The sequence below is a fragment of the Diceros bicornis genome, chromosome 16 (genome assembly GCF_020826845.1).
Source record: "Diceros bicornis minor isolate mBicDic1 chromosome 16, mDicBic1.mat.cur, whole genome shotgun sequence".
In the NCBI taxonomy this organism is placed as follows: domain Eukaryota; kingdom Metazoa; phylum Chordata; class Mammalia; order Perissodactyla; family Rhinocerotidae; genus Diceros; species Diceros bicornis.
The window spans coordinates 29,050,006-29,074,253 of NC_080755.1; the positions used below are offsets into that span (position 1 = coordinate 29,050,006).

The 24,248-nt window shown below is 37.6% G+C and overlaps 1 protein-coding gene across 10 annotated transcripts in view; it reads left to right on the plus strand.

Annotated features, from left to right (window-relative positions):
* Nucleotides 1-24,248, plus strand: part of DTNA (dystrobrevin alpha) — a 352,070-nt gene that overhangs the window by 274,715 nt on the left and 53,107 nt on the right. For 7 of the 10 annotated variants that reach the window (XM_058556978.1, XM_058556975.1, XM_058556971.1 and 4 more), the window contains 6 exons: nt 1,207-1,361; nt 5,867-5,972; nt 8,086-8,252; nt 10,642-10,766; nt 15,314-15,397; nt 17,103-17,192. In XM_058556978.1, coding sequence (XP_058412961.1) covers nt 1,207-1,361; nt 5,867-5,972; nt 8,086-8,252; nt 10,642-10,766; nt 15,314-15,397; nt 17,103-17,192 — 727 coding nt within the window. Of the gene's footprint in view, nt 1-1,206; nt 1,362-5,866; nt 5,973-8,085; nt 8,253-10,641; nt 10,767-15,313; nt 15,398-16,743; nt 17,080-17,102; nt 17,193-24,248 lie in introns of those variants that run through there. The other 3 variants (XM_058556976.1, XM_058556974.1, XM_058556977.1) reach the window with 2 other exon arrangements.

Sequence of the window (24,248 nt, forward strand, 5' to 3'; positions counted from 1 at the left end):
CTTTTTTTTTTTTTTTTGACTAGTTGTAATAATGCATAACAGATAAAATTCACTAAGTACACAACATGGTAAAAGTGGATGAGAACGACATTAGTTTTTGTTGGTCAGGTAGAATTTCTATAGCCTCATAATTGATAAACTGTTTGAAACACAGTAGAAATCCTTTGTAACTGGAGTATTTAAAGAAAATGAGAGCCAATTCACATCCTTAAAACATAATCCAGTAAAAGCCTGTAATATGCTTAACATCTGACTCTGGTATAAAAACAATGTCCCTAGATTATATTATAAGCTTGAAAAATTTAGACCAAAATGAGCAGAGGTAGCACATTGAATTCACAACAGTTTATCCCAGCAGCTGTGCTGGCCTAGTTACAATCTAGCATGGCGACAAACTATTTAATAGCAAACCTATTCGTTCCAATAGTGATTTTCACAAAAGAATTATGAAGTACCTTGGGAAATGATGCCATTAATATTCATTAAGTGCACATAGTGGCAGAAACTGAAGAACAGAGGTTCAATGAAGCCACAGGCTCTGCTGAGAATAATCTGGAACCCTGACTTTACCTCATTGGTCATCCCCAAGGCCAGGCTTCCTCTTGACTACATGAATCAAAAGACCTTTCCCCGTAAACCAAGTGCCTTCCACCCAGAAAACTATGATTTATAGAAAGTTTTCTGCTTCTGTGGGAAGTTAATCAAGTGTTTTTGGTACATCCTTATCCGCATTGTCCTTCATTTTTCAATATCTTAAACCAAAACCCAAAAGTTTTATTGATAATATAGATGAGTAAATAATTGGATAGATAGATACACACACCCCAATGTTGTAGTAAAATTCTCAATGTGTATTTCAAACGAGGTCGGCATATTTCTCACATACACAAAAATTCCTCCCATTGAGTTATATATGAGTTCATAATTGACTTCAAAAGAAAAACGTGATGTTCTCTGTCTTATCAAAATATGCTAAATTTACCCAAATTACTAGTTAATGCTATATGCCAGAATCCTCTACAGAAAGACACCAAAGAAAACACCATGCCAGGAGTATTTCAGCATAAAAATTAGCTTTTATATTATTCTTTCATAAAAAATTATTTATTCTGCCGCATTTTTTGTTATTTGCAGCAAATATGTTGAACTAAAACAGTGAGGAATGTTTACATGATGAATAAATATCTTTCTTTTTCCTTCCATCAGATATTTTCTCAATGATTTCTGACTCCAGTGGGGTGATGGTTTATGGACGATATGATCAATTTCTGCGGGAAGTTCTCAAATTACCCACAGCAGTTTTCGAAGGTCCTTCGTTTGGTTACACAGAACAGTCAGCTAGATCCTGTTTCTCTCAACAGGTAGGAAAGACATGTTAAAGAAAGTCTCTCTCAAACAGTGGTTGCTCTCCTTCTGTATGTCACTCCAAGTCACTACTTAGACAAATTCTTCTTCACAGTAACCTGTAGTGTCTCTTCCAGCCTCTGACAAATGACCCCTGAGCCAGTAACTAAACTCAACACACTTGCATAATAATAATAGGAGGTGTTTCCTGACCGTGAACCAGGCACCATGCTAAGTTCTTTACTTGCATTATCTAATTTAATCCTTACAACATCCCTATACCCTCAGTACCAATATTATTATTATCACTGCACTATCAAAAGGGCTGAATTGTCACTCAGCCTCACATAAAACATAAGTCTGACGAGCACCAAGCTTCACCAATGTTTAGCAAAGGAGATGGGAAAGGAATCACAGCACATGCCACACGCAATCTGGAAGACCCAAGCTGTGACAGACACAGCTGCCTAAATCTTCCACAACATGATACATTGGGGGTTCAGAGTGATATGTTTTAACTGGGGGTCATACAAGTTAGCCCAGTGAAGCTGCTTAGTTTGGAGGGCTCCCTGTTTGTATCTCCCCAGTTATGTAGAAGGTCTCCATGTCCAGCGCTATTCTCCAGCACAGCGCAGTGGTGGTTTACAAATCCATAAATTGAAGGTTGGTTTACAATGTTTTAAAAATCCAAGCTAACCAAGTATGTCCTCTTGAAAGATCCCTTAAATAGGAAGTCAGTGCGTAGCAGCCCCTGAAAAGCTGCATTTACTGTCCAGCTAGTAAACTTCATCAGTCTGTTTACTTGGTGATCTAGGAGGTCAAAAGACATCCCTGGGGGTCATGGATTTCTATAGAATCATAAATGTATCCGTACAACCCATCAGAGAAGCGATGGTTTGATACACTAAGTGCTAACTCCGCTCCCATGTTGTCTCACCCAGGAAGACTTTCTGACCCTTCCCATTCCCCCACCCCCAGGCTGGCTTAGGAGCATCATCTCTGCCCCCAACTAAAGCATGCTTCTATTTCCCTTTCAAGTTGGTGACATCAGAATGGGTTCATTCACCTAAGCCTCTTGCTACACAACTCCTTCACTCAGAACTTCACATCAGTCATCAAGTCCTGTTGATTTCACCTTCTAGAAGTTTCTCAGATCTCTTTCCTTGTCATCATCTGTTGCCTGGCCTATTGTATTAGCTTCCAAACTGGTCTTGCTGCCTCGGGATTTGTTTGTTGTTTGTTTTACATTTGTTTATTTGTTGTAGGCCCTATTGCATTCCACACTATTTCAGAACCTCATTATAAAAAGGCATTTTAAGAGGTCCTCAAAATGCTTATAGTTCAACAGGATGAAAATACACAACGAGAAAACAAAGGAGGCTTCCTCTCTTCTAATCTATCCCCCACAATGCCTCATATGACCATGCTACTCTCCTACTTAGCAGCCTACATTGCCTACAGGATGAGGCTCCCTCTCCTGAGATTGCATTCCAGACCCGTGAGCCCTTCCTTCTCTCCTTCTCCAGCTCATCTCTCCACCCCGACATGGAGTCCTCCATTTCCTGTCCCTCTCAAACCATGCTGTTTGTTTTTTTTTATTATTGAGGTAACATTGGTTTATAACATTATATAAATTTCAGGTGTATATCATTATATTTCGACCTCTGTATAGACTACATCGTGTTCACCACCAAAAGTCTGGTTGCCGTCCGTTACTGTACAAATTGGCCCCTCACCCCTTTCGCCCTCCCCCCAAGCCCCTTCTCCTCTGGTAACCATCCATCTATTCTTTGTATCTATGTGTTTGTTTATTGCTGTTGTTGTTTTATCTTCTGCATATGAGTGAAATCATGTGCTATTTGGCTTTCTCCATCTGACTTATTTCACTTAGCATAATACCCTGAAGGTCCATCCATGTTGTTGCAAACAGCAAGATTCCATTTTTTTTTATGGCTGAGTAGTATTCCATTGTATACATATACCACATCTTCTTTATCCATTCATCCATTGATGGGCACTTAGGTTGTTTCTTGAATCATGAATTTTGCACATGCTCTGTCTCCAGTATCCTCTCCATTTCTTGCCACTAACTCCTTTCTCTTGCCCAGATGTCCGTTTCCCCAAGAAGCCCTTCACAAAAAACTTCAAGCCTCCTCCTATCTTAACCAAATTTGTATCTTAAAAAGGTTGCATCCCTAGCACATAAAAGGCACACAACAAATGCTCACTCTACTGAACTTTGCTGATTTGAGCGTTAGTGAGTCTTTTCACTGAAATTAACTTTTAAAATACTGTCAATTATTTCAAACCACAAATCTATTAACCCAATTTTTTTCAACTTCACAGTTCCAACTTTTTTCATGGCCTGCTAAATGTATGGCTCCTTATATTTTTATAGTGCTTTATAATTTACAAAGGAATTTGTCTGATTTATGCTTTGCAACAACCGTATGAGCTAATGAGAAAAATGTTACCCTTTTTTAACAATATGAAGTTCAAAGCTCAAGAGGGCAGGGGGGCTGGATCTTTAACTTTGGTCTTCTGGCTCCAACTTCAATCTGTTAATGTTGCTGTGATGGTTTGTTGTTGTTGTTGCTTTTGTTTTGTACATTGTCTGCTGACATCTACAAATGTGCAGATGATCTGACCCAAGGAATTGTGACCACATGTTATATTAATTCACTCAGAGAAACAAGGATTTTATCTATTGCTGAATTCTTAGCTTTTAGGTATTTAGTATATTGTAGAATCCTCAGTAAATTTACTAATGCCTCAGATTATTTCTCATTCAAAATTAGCTAGAATAATAGGACTGTTTTTTTCAATTTAATGAGACCTGTATATTCAAAAAAAATTATATATGATGTTGCCATTGCTCAAAATTCCTTTTGAAATAGCCTACAGACTGTCCCATTATATAATCTTTTATATATCCTCAATGGTGAGAAATTTATATGTGGAAATCATAACAGTTTTAGCTTCCAGGGGTGACTTTTAGCCAGTACGATAAATGGTCAAAATGGATAAAATCTTTTGAAGTACCAAAAGAGACAACACAAATGAAAAGACCGGTTTACTTTTGTGCTTCATAAACTGGCTATAGCAGCAGTTGGAATGATGAAATTCTAAAATTGTTTGAAGTGCTTCACTGGAAAAGGTACAAACCACCCCAAGTGATTTTTTTGAAAGACAATATCATTTTAGATATGTAAATTGTGGTAGCTTTTTAAAACATACTGTCTCATTACTTCTATTTTACATAATATATCTTTTAATAATAATATTGATATCAATCCTATGAAAAGCTTAAGCTATTTATTATTATGAGGAAAAGCTAAAATTGTAAATATCTGCTGATAAAAAAAGATAAATTAGGGAGCCGGTCCGGTGGCACAGCAGTTAAGTGCGCGTGCTCCGCTGCGGCAGCCCGGGGTTTGCGGGTTCGGATCCCCGGCGCTGCACCAACACACTGCTTGTTAAGCCATGCTGTGGCGGCGTCCCATGTAAAGTAGAGGAAGATGGGCACGGATGTTTGCCCAGGGCCAATCTTCCTCAAGAATAAAGGGGAGGATTGACATCAGATGTTAGCTCAGGGCTAGTCCTCCTCGCAAAAAAAAAAAAAAAAAAGATAAATTAAAGGTTACCAAAACAGCTGTTTTGTGAATTACAAGGACTAGTGTAAGGTATAGGCCTTGAAAAGGCACTATAGCTCTTCCGGTCTAATTTCTTATCTAAAAACAAAACTATCTCATTCGTCTTGATATTCGAATTCAAAATTTCAAATAAAGTAGTGATTTTTGCATGTAAACGTGATTTTTTTTATCATTCATATTATTACAATATCATGTATTAATATAACTTCTTATTTTTGTCATTTTGAAAGAAACTTATAATACATTCTTTTTCTATACCAGAAAGGACCAAGATAATCAGACAGAGCAGACTGACTTGAGAGGAAAGATATATAAAGAAAGGAAAGAAGAGAATTTTTTTAAATTTAGATTGTTCTCTCCTAACAGTGAGGGATTGCTCCCTCCTAACAGGATTCTCTCCTAATCTTGTACAGCAGAACCATTCACATTAACCACAAAGATATATTTAGTACTTGCGGAAATTGAGGAAGTTTGAAAGGGAAGTTGTGCTACAAAGTTAGAAGACCAACTGATACGAGAATTGTCGAGTGTGCTATGACACACTATTGGGTAAAATTTGATGGAGAATGTCTACTCTTTATCATTCCTCACCATTTTCATACTGTCCCTCATATACGAAAGTGATCCTCTCAGAATTTTTTTTTCTTACGATAATATTGACTGAGCCTCAGTGGAGATAATCCAGTGCTATGTATGTTTAAGTATAAAAAGCAATCAATGTTTTAAATTCAGAACTAGTTTCATGTTCTGTTTCTTTATATATTAGAAGTTAATTGAATGTCTTGTTTCTTCAATCTCAAATGATATTTATATAGCAGGTAAATTAAGATTATTCTCTGTTCTAAATTTTTATGGGTTTTTTGACACAGAAAAAAGTCACCTTAAATGCTTTCTTGGACACGCTCATGTCAGATCCTCCCCCGCAGTGTCTGGTCTGGCTGCCCCTTCTGCATCGACTGGCAAATGTAGAAAATGGTGAGTAGTCACTACTGAGCTAAGGCAATTGTTTAAATTATTGAAATTAGGCCATCAAGTCTCTAGTTATTAAGCCAAGGTCATTGTTTTAGGGAAGTCTGTTTAGTATTTCTGAGTTTTGATAGACCTAACCTCTCTCGTTGATTGCTAAGGTCTTGTAGGTGCACTGTGAAATTAGGACTGTCGGTTCTAAAAACTTATTCAATTTCACTGTGTACCTCTTAGTGACAAGTCAGATGTGCCTTAAAGACTTGCTACAACAAAAGAAGAACCTCAATAAGGAATGCGACATTTTCTAGTATTTGTTTTTAGGTGTGAACTTCCAATATTGGTGAACGTGGCACTGACTATTTCTTCCTAGGCACTCTACCAGGAATGGGTGGAGGAGATGGGAAAAAAACTGGATGATAGCACCTTGCTAATCTTTAGTCGTATGCTCCAAATTGTGAGCTTTCAATGGCTGTACTTATGTGGAAGAAAAGAGTAGTGTAACTTTTGTAACTTTTTTTTTATAAAAGCAAGTATTTCTCGGATAAAAGTAATTACTATCAGCAAATCCAAATTCAAATCTGAAATACAGTTCAGAACAAGATTTAAAGAAATTTAAACATGGAACAATTAAGTGCCTCCATCTAATCTTTAGATGTTCTTATTTATTGATTAATTTACCTCTGAGATTTCTCCAGACTTATATAGAAAATAATTTATCCCATATCTCTTACTATAATCTTAACTTCTAGTTAAGATTAATACACATTAAGTTAAGATTAATATACATTGGGGCTAAAGTTAGCTTAATTTTAAATTCCCATTCAGAACATTTAGCGTCTGCCCTTATGATCCCTCTTAGTTAAAAGTTATAAATTTAGCCTGTTTTGCTCATGAAGAAGATTTAAAAAATGAACTTACTAGTTTCTCTGTAATCACTACCAGTCATAGATTTTTTTGTGTGTTTCTTATTCTTCTGCAGAAGCAAAGAGCAATCAAGGTCCACATCATGCAGGATGAGTTCATATTACTGTTTGTCATTCCAGAACTAGTCATTTTCCAATCATAAAGTTATAATTTCATTCCTTCCCTCTCAGTATTTCCTGTTGCAAGAGATCAGCTTCTTAGGCCCTGTCCCAGAGCAGTTGTCCCCAGATTCAGGTCTCACCCCAGTCTTTCCCAAGAACCACAACAGGAAAGATATGATGGTTGTTCAGAAGACAGTGCATCCAGACTGCTTATCTCTTTGTTTTTACAATTTGCTTTTCATCTTTATTTATTCTTATTCTAATTATTTTCCCTGGCTGATTAGCCAGAGAATAACTTTACCAAAGGCAAGAATTGTTGTTGTTTTTAATATCTTCAGCTCATTGCATGTAGACAATTACTGGATTTGATCATTTGTTAGTTTCAAATATTTTACCTTGCTTGCTTTATAATTCAAATTTACTGCCAAAGAAAGTTAAGTGTCTCTTGACTATCTGAATGAGAACTGTATTCAGATAATTCACATATCTCTTTGTGCCCTAATCATCTGCCTCTTGGGAAATAAAAAAAATCTGTTTGTTAAGTGGAGGCAATGTCATTCATTAAATAAACCCATTAACCCCTCCATTTTTTAAAAAAGTACTTTGATACTCTCATCCGGTTTTTCTACTCTCCCTTCATTTCCCTTTCTTCTTCTCATTTTTCCTTTCTCTAATATTTGCTCTCTACTCACTGGACAGTCAGCTGTGTTCATCTACTGTGCTTCTGAGTCTTCCAGTGAGCTGTGCTGGTCTCCTGGAGACAGAGAGCAGTTTGGGGGAAAGGCAAGCCAGTTTGGTAATTCATATTCTTGTAGTGTAAGAAATGAGAGTAGAAAGAGCAAATGGCATTACAGAGATTTGTTGTTAAAAGAATACCTATGCTCCATCCCATTTCATTTCTTCCATCTCCACACACACTCTTGAAAAGGGTAGTGACATTCCGGGAATAAACATAGGACTTCTCTCAGCCGAACTTGACTATCATCTGAAGTCATGGCACATGGCAGAAAAATGCAATTCCTGTTAGGCTGTATTTTTCCTTATTCTGGCTCATGCTTTTTGTTTTCTTGTTTTTTCTTCATTTACTTCCCCCTTAGTCTTCCACCCAGTTGAATGTTCCTACTGCCACAGTGAGAGTATGATGGGATTTCGCTACCGATGCCAACAGTGTCACAATTACCAGCTCTGTCAGGACTGCTTCTGGAGGGGACACGCTGGTGGTTCCCATAGCAACCAGCACCAAATGAAAGAGTACACATCATGGGTAAGGCAAGGTCCAGGCAATGCTTGCTATTGGATGTGTGAGTGTCGCCCAGACTGCAAGGGAATACCAAGGATGGTGACAGAATTAAGGGGCAAAATTACCTTCTCCTCTAACATTCCTTCCTTCCCTCTTCTCTCCCACCCACCCAACTTACTGGAGTCTCTTACTTATTGTATCTGAACCTAATGTAGCTTCTTGAGACTTAAACTATAAGACTCAAACTATGTTACTTCTTGGAATATAGATAATTCACTACTGATTTAGATAACAACTGAACAGCAATCACCTTCTGCAACATAATCTCATTTTCACAGTAAGTTAAGGTTCTTTCCAAGTTTTGTTTTGGCTTTCTTTATTTGTGGGAATTGCTTAAAAAATTATTGTTAGTTTCTTTTTCTCAGATTCTGGAGTTCTCTTAAGTGCATGATTGGAACATAAAGGAAAGACGTGTGAGCATGTGGGTTTAATGATGCTGTTCCATTTTACTTTTTTTGGAGGAGGAGGAGATTGTAGTTATATTAGCAAATCATCTTTTCATGAATAGTGCAGGTGACTAACTTGCTAAAGGCGACCTGGGAGTATCTGTCCATGTGAAGGATATAGTCTTAGGAGCACGTGTCACTGGGTCCATGGGAGGAATTTGACTCCGTGAGCTTGCTGTTCAAATGGTTTAGCTTGCTGACCTCTGTCTCAGCTAAACTTCAAGATCAGTTCCAGTGATGTTGTTCTTGTGCTTGTGAAAGTACTGCTCTATGTATGGATTGGTTTTTGTGGGATGTACCATCAGCCCTGCCACCGTCTTTGCATAGTTCCATCACAAGAAAATGAAAACTTTTTATGAATTTTTTCTATGATTTTAATGTATCTTAAATCAGCCTATAGTATTTACTTAAAGAGTAACTTCTTTTTCTTAAACTAAAGTCTTCAGAATATGCATTTTAAATCAGAATGTTCTTTCTAGGAATTATTATTGGGAACTGATATTCAGTGTAAACATATTAATTGTTTAGCCACCTGTCAGATTCTGAATTCAAGTAACAGTTCTTCACTGAGGCATCATATACTGAAGGCCTCATGCCCATTCAAATGCCACTCCTCACTGTTGGTATATCACACACTGAGAATAGATATACTAACATAGATCATGAAATACAATTTAGTATAGAAGACAGGAGAAAATATTTCTATTTTCTTGTTGTCAATGTATTACCAATTTTCAAATTTGTTCTGTCCCATATCCTAGAGGATTGGTGTTTGAAGACAAATCATTTTTAATTATTGTCTTATGTAAATACTAAAGTCAGATAAGGAGCCTCTTTCTTGAGGGTTGTGGACTCTAAAATTATATGGCAGGGCAATGTCTTTACAAAGTAGGATCAGACTCCTCAAAAGAACAAAAGGGGCCCCAATGTTTATGGGGTGAAGAGCTGTTGCTGTTGCTGCTGTTTTAAGTGTCCTAAGAATTACATCTAGCAAAAGCCAAAGAGGGACTTCTTGAACAACGTTGCTATTACTTAGCTTTTAAGTAATGAGGACAAAAATCACTCCATTATATTGTCAATTATAAACTGTATGTGTAAAAGGAAATGACATATTATAAATGGCTTCTCATGGAAAGGAAAAATTTGGATAAAGATTTACTGCATGTGGAACACTACTTTTAATAATTTTGGCTGTGATATTAAGATAAACATTCCACTAGTCTAAATGAAGAAGAAGTAGCATGATGCTCTGGCAAGAACATGAATTTTAAATTCTAAAGACTCAGACTGAAGTTCCACGTGTACTTCTAACTGGATGTATTCGGCCATACCTGAAACATTTTGTACCTGGATTCCTGCAAATCCTCTTGCTCTTTTCTTTCCTTCTACTCCTATCCTCTCACAAACCACTTTCTGTTCTTAAGTGGGAGCAATGCTTCTAGAATCAAGTGTGATCCTGTCACCTGTGTGATTTAAACTCTTCATTGTCTCCCTCTGCATTTGAGATAAAGACCACCACAGTCCTTGATGTGGCGTATAAGGGCTTCAATGATCTGCCTTCTGCTTTCCTCTCCAGAACTGGTCTCTTCCTCCTGCATCTGGAATTACCTTCCCAGGCCCCTGAGTTTCTGTCAGAAGGAATCCTGCTGGTCCATTAAGTCCCAGCTCAGGTGTCCCACGCACAATGACTGCTTCCATTTATCACAGCATTTGCTGACACTAAGCGGGAGGCGAGTACCCTGGTGGCTTGTTCCAGCACTGAGCAAACTCCCTGACTCAGAGTAGATGCTCAAAGAGGATTCCATGAGGGAATGAATGAATGAATATCTACTATGAAAGCAAATCATCTGATAAAATGTTATGTAAATGTTAGTTATTATCACTTCTATGTTTCTTCTTCTTTCCAGAAATCACCCGCTAAGAAGCTAACTAATGCGTTAAGCAAGTCTCTGAGCTGTGCTTCCAGCCGTGAACCTTTGCACCCGATGTTTCCCGACCAGCCCGAGAAGCCACTCAACTTGGCCCATATCGTGTAAGTATCTCTAAGCTCCAGATTAAGAGACATCTTTTTTCATTGACACATGTCCTGATCCGTACAAAGGCAATTTCATATCAGTTGTCAGGGACTACATTTTAAAATTTAATTTAAAAAAAAAAAGAGTGAAAGTAATGTCATTTTAATTTTTTCTTGTAGAGGTATACAGTACTTCTGCCCGGATGTATAAGTAAAGTGTACAGCACTAATATAATTCACCTAGAGATGGAATATCAAACAGCATAGTTATAAAATACGGATGTTAGTGGAGTTTGCACAATTAGGCATTAATAATCAGTGGAATTACCACGGTAAGAAAACTTTAAAGTACAGTGGACTTTAACATCATATGTGCTTTGAATCCCAGATATAAAAGCCCTTTGTTTCATTTCTCTGCAGAGCCAGTCATCTTAAAGATGTCAGCAAGCCCCAAATTGTTGGGGGTTTTTTATCCCAACCTACATAGCTTTACAAGAATCATGGCCTGTGCAGGGGAAGGTTGAAAAGGGGGTTGGTGGGAAAATTCATCAGAACATCCAAAACCAAACTTAAAAAAAAAAATTTCTCTGAAGTATGTATGAGTTTGGTGGGCAAGGGGGTTGGGCCAGGGAACCGTGCTACCCCCCATGCCTCCCCCCTCCCAGAAGCCTCATGCCCTAGAGCCTCTCTCAGGCCTGGGTGGCCAAGAAAACAGGGGAGGCTTAGGTAGAATAACATATTTCTTCCTTGGTATTATCTTGGGCTCAAAAGAAGAAAGAAGCTTGTTACTTGCTTCTATGCATAGTTAGGAATGATGTAGTTACAGGTGCCTCACAAAGCCTTGAGAATAGGTGGTTCTCTCCTTATGAACTGCCTTTCCTTTTGCACAGTTCAGCGGGACCTACTACACTACAGGGCCTATGTTTACATGTTGACATCAAGAGGTGGGCTGATCAGACCTACCGATATTAGGAGTTCACCAATGCAAAGGTCATGCTTCAGTCAGTTCAGAACATGACCCGTAAGACGCACTGTGGTGGATCTGAGACCCTTATGAAAGCAGTGCCTCTTTCCTCTGATGGACCTAAGCAAGTACCATCCCACGACCTATGCTGCAGCATGTCTGTGAACTTTGTAGAAACACCATGGGGCTCTGTTTGGTTTGCTCCTGAGTGAGGCGCCCTCAGCAGTACCCAGACTGGAGGCTCCTGCTGCTGGCATGGGCTAAGCATCCAAAAAACTAATGAAAACGAGTTCTGTAGAATGTAGTTAACTTATTTTTGGAAATTTTACTCCTAAAAATAAGCCTTTAGATAAACCAGGGGTAAATAAATCTGGGGAGTGTCCCAAAGGGCCAACCACTTGCAGAAAGCAACCTCATATGAGCTGTTCTTCTTAAGTCTCAACTTTCCTTCCCGTAGCCAGAGACGGTCACTAAGTTTTAAATGAACAAAACTAAGTGAGTGCAAGTCTGTGCTCTCTGAGCTCTGCCGTGGAGTCACTTTCTACCAGCCCTGCTAGGAGTTTCACGCCAAGAGAGCAGCGTTCAGTCTGAGCTGATGCTTGTGAGGAAGACAGAAAGAGGGTGGATGAGAACGGCCTGGCTCTAAGAGCTTTGCAGCAGAACGGAATTAGGATGCTGCCTCCCACTTCGAGACAGAATTAGAAAGTTAGGCAGAGTGAAATAGTGGTCAGTTTCACGGTCAGTCACGTGGCAGTGCTACCTAGCACAGGGCTTTGTACCCAGTAGGTGCTCAGGATTGGTGTGTGTGTGTGTTATTTAATTGGCTCATAAGTAAAAACTTTTAATTTAGTGGCAATATGAGCTGACGTGTTATTCACTGAACTGAGAGTGATATCTACACAATTTGGTTTCCCTGGAGAGTTTCAGGATTCCCTTAAAATTCTATACAAAATGTGCCTTTTTCTGAGAAAAGTTCCATATATTTAACCAGAAATAGTCCTTAATCAAAACACTGATCTATACTCACTGATAATATATTTTTCCAGGGTGAATGTCTTAATTTTAAAATGCAAATTGTGAAAAATATTCAATTGTGGAAATAACAAACAAGAAATCTGGGTGAAGAGTGTCCAGTCTATATGAGAATAGAATATTTTTTCTGTTTTTAGCTTTAAACATTTTTCTCTATACTTGTTTCTTTACTCAAGCATTGTTACGCTAAATAGATTTCCATGTCTTTGGGTTTTTTGTTTTGTTTTGAGGGGAATATTTAAGACTTCTACTTTTAAAATATGCTGTTCGTTTAGCTATTCTAAATTATCATAGGCACGTAAAGGCCACTAACTGGTGACATTTTGGTATTTTGGTGTTTGTTCTTAGCTATTGTATTGCTTGTAAATGTTACCGTGATTAACAGTCTCTATTCTATTTATTTTTTTGCTGCCAAAAGTGATACTTGGTAAGTAGTTAAGTAGTCCCCAGTGTACTTACAAAGACTTATAATCATAATTATAAGTGGTATGAGACACAAAACAAGTGTGTGACCTGAGACTAGTTTAAAGCTAATTCTGCCTTGAGCTGAACACTTTCAGTTTACAAAAAGAATGCCAATTTTATAAAAATGTTCTCCACAAAAATCTTGTCCAGAAAGAAAATTTTGCACTAGACCCCTGTGACTTTATCTTGTGGAGCTATTTCTTTTTTCATAAGAATAAATATTTTTAAAATCTCCAATGTGACCTGTTTATTAGATATGGTACCTTGCCATTTGATTATGGAGGAAATAGTATTTTCAGACCCTTTGAAAGCCATCATTTGGTGCCAAGGTTAGCCATTCTCTGCCCCAAGTTCAACAGTTCCATGATGATCCTTAAACATGAAGCCATTTACAAGAAACCACAAATTCAGCTTTGCAATGACCAGGTTCAATGGAGTAAACTTACCAGCCTATTTAGAAGGTGTTCCAAATCCACTTGTTTTCTCATATCCTAGAGAGAGAGTAAGATGGGAAATTTTTTAAAAAGACAAAAAGAAAACCAGAAATGTTGGTCAAGTTGAATTTTTTTTCAACTTTTTGCAAAGCTAAAATGAAGATATTTCATTCTCTTGTTTTAAAATATCGTATACCTAGCTTTTCAAAATTCACAGAGGACATTTGTATATTAGCATCCTTCTTGTAAAGCGAAAGTGTTCAGTTCAATGCAGAATTAGTTTTAAACCAGCCTCATGTATCAAAGACACATCCTAGATAAATAATGCAAAGCCCTAAGATAGTTTTCAGAACTTCAGCTAATACATTTAGAGTGGCTGAAATAGTGAACCTGCCATTTTGACCTCATCCAACAAATAACGTGTCTTTAAAAATCTTAGAACACAGTTTAGCACCAGGTACCGGGAGCCAAAAGTTTCAATGAATTTTTGCATATAGTACTGACATTTTAAAACCTGCATACCATCATGTCCATTCCCATAAATACATTGGGATAAACAAGTCTACCGTTTTCCTAGAATCTCTTCATTGTAGAATCCAAATTAACTCTGGCTTCCCAAGATAAAAATTTAACCATTACCAGTTTTGCTCTTGATCAAGTCAACACAAGTAGATTCTATGGGCTTCTGTAATTAATGTTTCATCTTCAAAAAATTCTATACTGTCAACTCATATATAGATTTATGGTGAAACCAAAATTTCTTCTGACTCAGAATGATGCCCTGCCTCATCCTCCATCTTCTGAACTCTGAATCCCATATCATCTTACCCTCAAATATCTTACAGCGAACCTAAAATAAGACTAAAAGCCCACTTGGAGATGAGATAGGGACCTAAGCTCTATCATTTTATTTGAACTAAGACATTAATGATAGGGAAAAAGTGACAGGATGAAATGAAAAATAAGACAGTGGATGACAGACTTGATGTAGTTGGGACTTAGGGCCGTAGACAATTCTGAGGAATGTTGAACTCTATTTTTTTCTCTCATATGAAAAAAAAGTGAAGTTTATGGGATGCCTTGCACCATGTGCCCCATCATATGGATCATCCAGATAACAGAAACTCAGTAAATCCTTGTGGTGCTTAATTGCATCTTCACTTAGAACAAAGAGCACTTAACGCACAATATGATTTTACAACTGGGTCCTTCCCCACCGGGCATTTTGGGAGAGAGCCATCATCATGGGCAACACAAGAGGAAGTTTCCAAAGCCTCAGGAAATCTTCTCTTTCCAAGAGGGTGTAGATTCTGATCATCATCAAGTTTTCAGAGCTTCTCCCTTTAAAAGGCAGCAGATGTAAGGCTGCCTCAAAATCCTGGCTCCGTTAGAAAATAAGACTCAATGGAACACCAAGGCTCAAAGCTCGAGGATCAACATTCCTGTGGTGTCCAGAGGTCTTCCACCCGATGTTTAACAGAGACTCTCAACTCTCAAGGAAATGTAACTTCCCAAAACACCTAAAGAATTTAATTGGAAAATGTAAAATTTTGTGTTGATCCTGGGCAAGATAGAACTCTGTTCTTCCCAGCCCCTTTCTTCGAGGGATGGTTTTTAACTTGTGACTTCTACTTCTTTTAACTTTCTGGCCACACTGTACTTTGTTTTAGGCCACCCAGACCTGTGACCAGCATGAATGACACCATGTTCTCCCACTCTGTCCCCTCCTCAGGAAGTCCTTTTATTACCAGGAGGTAAGTTCCAATTCTAATATAAAATAAGCCCTCTCTTTGGCAATGATCCTTGATTCTATGGCAAGAAAAATGTTCATGTGTAAGCCAAGCACAGAAGCTTATTCTTGGAAACTAGTTGGAAACTCTCTCTCACAAGTTTTCCATTTCATTCATTCAGATGCATTTGAAGAGGGCTGGGATGGCTTTTGGGATTTATGTCACTTCTGCAAACTTGCATTTACAATCCACCCACAGTAAGAATATGGGATATGTTTAAATTTTACCACTGACACACATGCATTCTAGTTTATTGAGAAAGTCACTTTCGTAGCACTCAGAATGGTCCATTAAAGCCAGGAAATTGGAATTTCAAGATGCAATGGGGAGTTATTATATACTTCGGAAACATCTCATAATTTAAAGCTCCAGATATGAAAGAATCCTTTTCTTGGTGAACTCTGGAGTTCCTGAGGCTGCAGGCTGAAGACCAAACCTAGACATGTAGTTTCCACATAAGTAATTTCATGGATAATAGCAAGAACTTTAAAAAAAAAAAAAGTGGATACGTGTCTCAGGTTTTAGCACAAGACCCACTCCTATGTGAGCAAAGAACAGGGAATCAGATACTTCTCTAAGAGTTAGCGTTAGATATCACAATCACAAATATCACAAATAAAGCACCAGAGAATTATTTTATAAATACATGTAGAAGGCTCACAGAAAAGCAGAAACAAAGGTAAGGAAAATGGGAGTGAGTAGTTTAACAGAGATTTCAAATACTTTCAGTAGAAAAGAAAAAACAGCCTTATGTTTCGGAAAATGAACATATCTGTCTTTTCCCTGAAGAGGTTTCTGAGATACAGTTTCAATGTAATGTCCTGGTTCATTCTAGTGAGGATTTAAAGACAGTGAGACTCAGAACACTGCTGATTTTTTTCCCTGAGTTCCTGTATTTGCCCATCGGCAGGAACCTGAGAGGAAGATGTTCCCCAAAATTGTAATTAGCAGAATAAACAGAATATAGCAGTTTATGGTCTTTCCTTCCTATGAATTAACAAGTCTATAACAAGTGGCAATGAGGAGGCAACTGAACTGCAGAACATCCACAGTGAAATAATATGGTTTCGGCCCCCAGTATGTTCCTTTCAGCACTGCTTTTCAGAACCACCAGCAAATGTAACCATCTTTCCTAAAACAAAATCATAAACTATAAAGTCCATGAGAGACACGAGCTTGTGCACTATCTAGGGAAGATCTGGTGTGATGTTAAGAAAGATGTTGTGCTTTTATTAGGAGGCTCTGCATTCTGCAAATATCAAGCAGAGATAGACCCCATCCTTACTGAAGGTCATTTTATATCATTTCAGCTCGGACGGTGCTTATGGTGGATGCGTCTAGATGGATAACATGGCTTCCTCTACTCTAAAATATTCCTATAATACTTTGAGCTGTTCTGGTTCCTCCAGGGTGCATGGTACCCATTAACCCAAAATATGACCATTTCCCTCTTCTTCCCATTTTCAGTCCTTTCGGAATGTTCCCTGTGAATCACAGACATATTGTTTAAAGTTTGCAGTTCTTCCTATCACTGTGGAGACTGGCCTTGGTTTCTGTTTTAAGGGTACTCTTCAATAAAGCTGTGTACACTGAACATCTTTCCTCTCTGAGTGGGCCTTGCTCTGTCCATGGGAGGTTTTAATGAGGTCTCATTGTTTGAATCCCTCAGGTTACCTGAGGGGATAAGTGCATCCAGCCCTGTGGCTGAGGAGCATTCGCTCATAAAGCTGTATGTAAATCAGCTCGACCACCATGCACGGTCAGTATCCCAGCCCTGAATCACTAATTGTAGTAGTAGTTCCATAGCTAGACTGCTAGTCATTCTACTCCATCACTAAAATCCTCTTGTAGTATGTCTGAGTGGAGACAGAAGTCTTCTGGGATATCATGAGGTTCTGTGAGAAGTTCCAACTTGAGCTGGACTTCTTAGCTCTTTCCTCTCTTTTCCAATTATTTTGTTTATTTCATGGCCTCCTACCAGCATATGTGAGATGTGTATATGTGAAGAGTACCAAGCTGGATCTTCTTTGGGTGAGTCTCTGCTTTTGTACAGTTTGCAAGACCCCAGATGGTGATGTCTTAGACTCTTGAATTAAAGAGCCTTTTGGAATGATCTTTACCACTAACTGAGGCCAGGACAATGTCACATGACTCAACCATATTGCAGTAAAAGACTTGAGGACTTATACATTTTTGTCCCCCTGGGCCTGGGCCATTTCTCCCCTCAGGTAGGACAGTCTGACTCCTATTGAAGTAGTGATTTCAAAACCAGTCTCATGTTATTAGTGCTTAATTTCTATCACTTGATAATACTGGTGGTGATCCATTGTTTATTTCTTAACTATGTCCATACACTAAGGTTGATGGAAACTCATCATGCCAAATGTAGGCATGAGTTAAAAGTCCTATTCTCCCTATGACTGGAACTGAACCAAAGAAATAGGACCTAGAGCTCTGCCCTTACCCACCTGACTGCCCCTTTTAAAATAAGATAAAACCTAAAACCTAAACAAGCTAAGAATGGTGTTGGTCAGTGTTAAGGCAGCATTGGGAAAGTAGGGAAGTTTAATATCTGCAGTGCAGATATTTTATATAGCCTGAGTTTTCAGTCTTTTGTCTTGTGACAGATCTTAGAAAGATAAAGCAGAATGAGGATGAATTGAAATCACTTCTCCAGAATCCTTGCTACAAACTCCTGGCATTGCTCACCTGGAGTCCTTTACAAACATACCACTTTGATCTTCAGTGGGCACTAGGGTGTATCTTTGAAGTCTTTTCACATCCTAGTAATCTACCTCACACAGATTTACAAGTGTGTAACTCTGGTTGCCACCACCATCTGTCACATCCCCTATTCTTATATCCATTTCTGGCTATATACTTGATTCACTTTTCCCTGACTTAAAAGAAAAGAGGGAATCCTCAAAGGCACCTTTTATTAACCTTGAAGTCTGTGTGTATGTGTGTGTGTGTGCTCAATCCTGGTTAGGAGTTGGGTACAATGTGGGTCAAATAACAAAATTCATGGACTAATTCACCTCATTCATTTTCTTGATCATAACTTTATCCCTAAACCTAGATTGTTTTCTTATAAATACATGAATTTATAGGAAAAAATGGCTGGATCAATGGATATCTATCATCACCACTAGGAAAAGAGCTCCAAAGGCTATGTATGATGGGCCAGCAACATTCTCTAAGCTTATGAAAGATAATCTATCATTATTGCAAATATTATTGCAAAGGCTGACACATAGCCAGGCCCAAAAGGCCCTTTCTCCCCTTCACTGCCCATGGCATTGTGCCTCTGAGTATCTGCTATCTTTGTTGGCATCATGCCCACTTTGAAAAATCTTGCCAAAATCCTTGCCTAGTCTATGTGAAAGAGTTAACCAGTCCTTTCCTATGTAAAATAAATTTCTTTGATTATGGCCATCTGCTTCATTAGCCACAATAAGGATGCTCTGACAGTTTGAATGGCTAGATTCTTTTACTTTCAATATCAGAAATATCACTTAAAGGTTTCACAGGTATTTCCATAGTTGCAACCTCTAAAGTAGTAACCACTCCCAAAAAGAATCACATTGGCTATTCTATGTAGCATCTAGATCTTATCACTCTCTAAAATATTAGAAAATTGCTTATGACTCATAGAGTGTATTGAATGCAGTGTAGTATGCTGTTTTCTGATTTGTCACAATAACATTTGGTTAATTACTAATACTATGTTCAGCTGAATACTGCATACAGGGAGGGCACGCCACCCACCCTAAGCACTTCCCAAATCCTGAGTCTTCCCAATGGAGCAATACTTGTGAGTTATTTTTGTTGGTTAACTGGTTGGTCAGTTGGTTGATTGGTTTGGGTTTTCAATCACAGAAAGGCTAATTCGTTGTGTCTTTTTCAGTTTTTTCAAACACTTGGCTTACCCCAAGATTCTTTACCTAACAACCCAGATTTTTAATCTAACTTAAAATGTTCAAACTAAATTTTAAGCGTTTGTGCTTTGGTAATCAAAAGTGAATTGAAATAAAATTGAGGTACTGAATTCAGCCTTTGCTTCTGAAAATCAAAGTTTTCTCCATGATTAACTTTTTCTAAGATTAAAGCCCATCCCTTTTCTGTCAGGAAAACAGATAAATCTATAAATCAACATCATAAAATAGATAAACTTATAAATTGGCCACCTGAAGATTTCTTCACTCTTTTCATACTTTTTGAGTATATTGTCCGAAATTTCATGAAGTTTGAAATAATCACTCTCTGCAGATAATCCTTTATTCCATGTAGCCCCAGAACTCCACTAATAAAGCTAGATTTTTTTTTTCAAACTTGAGTTTAGCTGGTCTTCACACTCAACTCTATTTCTTATACTAAAATGTTAGTGCATAATTAAAGCCACAGTCAGCTTCTTCGTCACCTCGATAACCTTTATTCTCTTACTAGAGTTGGTTTAGCTGTTGTCTGTGTATGCCCTGTACCCAGCAAACTTTTCTAGAGGCTCTCTTGGCAAAAATACAATTGATATGGCTTGATGATATCTGGAGGACAACACAGTAAATGTAGTGAATCAAATATGAGCTAAGAATTCTTGTTATTTCTTCCATGGTACCTGCTTAAGATGGTTCAACTTTCATGCCAGCCTGAACTGATAACAACTAATTTCCCCACTGAGAACTAAGTTATTTGTTAGGTTTGTTTGCTGATTTGCATGTGGCAGATATTTTGTGTTTCAGATCTAAGATATTGAAAGCTAGAAAAACAAAGGGAAATAGAATTTTTAAAGAAATTATCTCTTGACTAACTGACTTGTAGACGCTTTTATTGTATTTAAATTAGTTTGATGACTTTATTACTAGACTGTGTTCATTACAGTGAGAAGCAAATGTTATTCACAACTGACAGTTACGTAAGGAGGGAGCCAACCGTACAGGTCATTCTTCACAAGCCTAAACACAACACAAGTGTATCAATTATTTAAGAATCAATAAAAATGAAAATATCTGTTCTTAATTTTCCACGGTTCAAATATCGTTTTCCATTTAGCCATTGTGGTAATAATTATTCCACATTACATAATTTATTTATATAATATTATTGCTCTGCGAGACTGCATCCAGGATTTTTATATGTCCTTTTATTTTCATATTCAATAAAAGAAAAAAATCTTTCATCAGGGCTAATATAGTAACCCAATATAAGCAAAAGTGGTTTTTAAAAATATATTTCAGGTTTAAGCAAAAATCCAGGGAGCATTTGTGTGTGATTTTGTTATCTTAGAACACCAGAAAAATGTTTACATTTAAGCAAAAATACTGACATCAGTTGTCACTCTTCAAAACTAAAGGGTGAATTTAAATAAATAAATATGAAATAGTTTGAAATTATGCTATCCTTCCAGAACCCATTGTGTCATTGTGTGTGTGTGTGTGTGTGTGTGTGTGTGTGTATGAAAAATTTTGGAAGAAGGCCATTTATCCTTTTATATGCTATTTTGAGGAGGTCTAAAAAAGGAATTGGTGAGAAAATGAAGAAGTTTTTAGGAAAAAAAATAATCTAAAGGGATATTTCCTGCCTCTTTTCTTTCACCAGAACCCATAAACTTCAAATTTTACCTTATCATACCCTCCAGGGTATGATTGTCACCACGACCATTAATGATAATATGTGTGCAGAGGGATGTGCTTATACATTGGCCAGGGCTTGGTGAAAAGAAAATGACAACAATAAGAAAAAGATGTGTGTGTGTGTGTGTGTGTGTGTGTGTGTGTGTGTGTGTATATACATACAATTTTAGGGGTGGTAGCCTTGCTTTTCCTTGGGACTCAGATTAGAAAAGATTTATCACCCAGGGTCAAGAGGAGCCCCAAGTAGTTCCCAGTTTCAGAGGTTAAAGGGAAGAATGCATTTAAATTTGAAGACAGGGCATGTAGAAGATGAAGAAAATTTTAGAACTAGAGTTAGGAGAAAGCTATTGTTGCATTCTGACGCACTGACCCGCCAGAAGCACTCCTTTCTCAATAAGGCTGTAGATTCCATTGTGCTTGATCCCAAAGCCCCCAATAAATTGGAAATATTACCTAACTTCTGCAAGCAAACTATGGAGTTACAAAATGAAAGTTAAAAAAAATCTAAATTATTCTATAAAATATCAGGAGAGTATATTGCTTTGAAGAGAGCATAATAAACTACATATTGTCACTATTTTCACAACTCGGGAGAAAATTTTTTCACTTTTCTTCCCTTCTTCAAGCTCTTTCAGAGCTCCCAAAGAAATTCTGGTGAAGATACTTCACATGAAAAGTCTTTATAGACCCAAGTTTTAAGTGAAACTTGGCCCCCCCACCCCCACCCTGGTCAACTCTCTTGATCCATTTCGTTTTGAAAGAGTAGCTTTTTTTTCTTGTTTTTGTCATGCACTTGGCTTCCTCTATACGTGGTCATATTTTTTGCTTCCCAGAAATAGGTGATGAGGAAAAGAATTTGAGGCTAGTTCTAGGAAGTACAGAAACAATGTGGACAGTAAGTACCAAAACTCCAAAATGCTCCTGGCACTAGAAATTAAGAGCTCTGGCAAAATGAAATAAATGGTTTATTTCCACAAACTCATAAATGCAGATAGTGTAATTCCCCTATTTTCCAAGAACTGGTTTTCCCAAGAATTCAAGTGGGGAGGGAAAGGAACATGAAAGGATTTAAACCAACCCAGTCAAGGGCCAATGCAAAGATAACGATGATAAGAGGGAAAGAAAAGAGTCTATACAGAACATCTGCCCATTTCTTCGAGGGAGGAAGGGACTTGGGAAGAAGGAAGAAAAAGATGAGGGGAGACAGGCAAATGGAATATAAGAAGGAGAGAGGGGCCCAAAGAATTGGAAAGAAAGAAAGAATAAGGCCACCAAAGGAAAAGCTGGGCAACTGCTCCCTTCCTGCCGCTGGCTCCTGCACAACTCTGATGTCAGCAGGGCCCCTACAGAGCTAGGGCTAGTCAGTGACCAGGCGGTGGAACGGCACTTCTGGGGCTTTATTGACACATCACCTTCCTCCCATAAGACTTCACCAGAGAAATTTGAAGCAGACACATCCTTGTGGTTGATTCTCCCGTGTTTCTTTGGCCTGCTGATCCTTTCTTTCTTCTTGTGTACCTGTGTAATTATTAGGCTTTTGATTTAAGGAACTATCACCACAATTTCTGGGACTCAAGGGGCAAAAAAACATAACAAGGCAGGGAAATAGTTTAATTTGGAGGGAAGAATTACTGATATTTGACACACTGTTTTGAGTGGTTTTACAGGCATCTGAAATCAATAATATATAGTAGGTACATCAATCTTGAGTTATAAAAAAAAAAGTTGGAGGGAGGTAATTGGGCAGCAGGGAGACTATAGTTACCGGTTAATGAACATAGAGGGATATGCTTCAGGAGACAAGGTTTGGAATGCTGTTTTGGTGGGATGATGGGAAAAACGCCAACTATGACGACCTAAGGTGGCTATTTGGCCCTGATGGGCAGCTTTCATAGTTTCAGAGGGTGGAAATCAGTATGCTGGAAAAAAATCATTAAGTTCATCAGGAAAGTAATTCTCCTGGAACATTAATCATTTCATTTTTAAAGTCAATTTTATTTGTGTGCAGTTGTACTTTTTAAGTACAGGAATACTTTGTGTAATAGGTACATTCCTGAAAAGCTGTGTCAAGTCATACATTCAACAAACATAAGTGCCTACTCTCTACTAGATATTTTCTTTATAAATCAAATTTGATTTTAAATTTATCAGAAACCTCACTACTTAAGAAATCTTATAGTATGTACTATTAGCAAACGGGAATTCCAATTATAATGTGCATAATTCTAATATGATACTCATTTATAAATTTCTATTTTATTGTACATCATGTTCTGAAAAAGTGGTACTTGGTAGTAAATCCTTAAAACTTGTAAAGTTTTTAAGATGTTAACTACTTTACAAGCCATTCTAATATATAATTATATACATAAGTACATATATATATATTAGATTTAGAACTTCTTGAAAAGTTGGGCAAGTTTGTGGTAAAACCTCATAATTTCAATCCCAGTAATTAAAAACTTGGTATGCAAACAAAGTTGGACAGTTAATTTTTGTATTCTCCGTGGGGGGCTGGAGGGGAGTGGTAATAGTTTTAGATACACCGGTGTTGCAGGGCAAATTTAACCTATGAAGGAGCAAGCTCTCTTTAAGCACATTACAAGTACAACTGTCGTACTGAGAATCAATACCATATTTCCCAGTGAAGCGTGCCCAGTAGATCTTGGGTGACTTTGGCTTGGCCAGACTTTATTAATTATTATTTATATTTCTATTTGTCCTTTAATGAAACTACATTTTAAACTTTTAAAACCATCATTTAAATTACTAAATAAAGTGAGTGTTCCTCATAATGAATTAAAATGATAAGAATTTGCTATCTTGATGGGACTCTATTCACCAGTTATAGACACAAGGAATATGAATATATATTTATAAGGCTCAAATATTTATTTTTCTGTTTCTCTGAAAGTCTTCTTTGCAGCTTCACAGTCAAGGTCAGGTGACTTGTGCTTGAAGTAGTAAAGCACTGCTAATATGACAACAGTCTCTAACTAGGTAATTTTCCAGTCTCTATTCAACACAGAAAGTTGGAGAACATAGGGAAGGCTGGAGAAGTTAACTTCTTGAGTGGGATCTAAAGGCTGGCAGGACATAGGGACCTATTGGACTGTTTTCATGATAGTCTGTAATGAATGTTGAATGAATTTTCATTCTGTCTAGGCATATGCAATCTATTTGTTAAG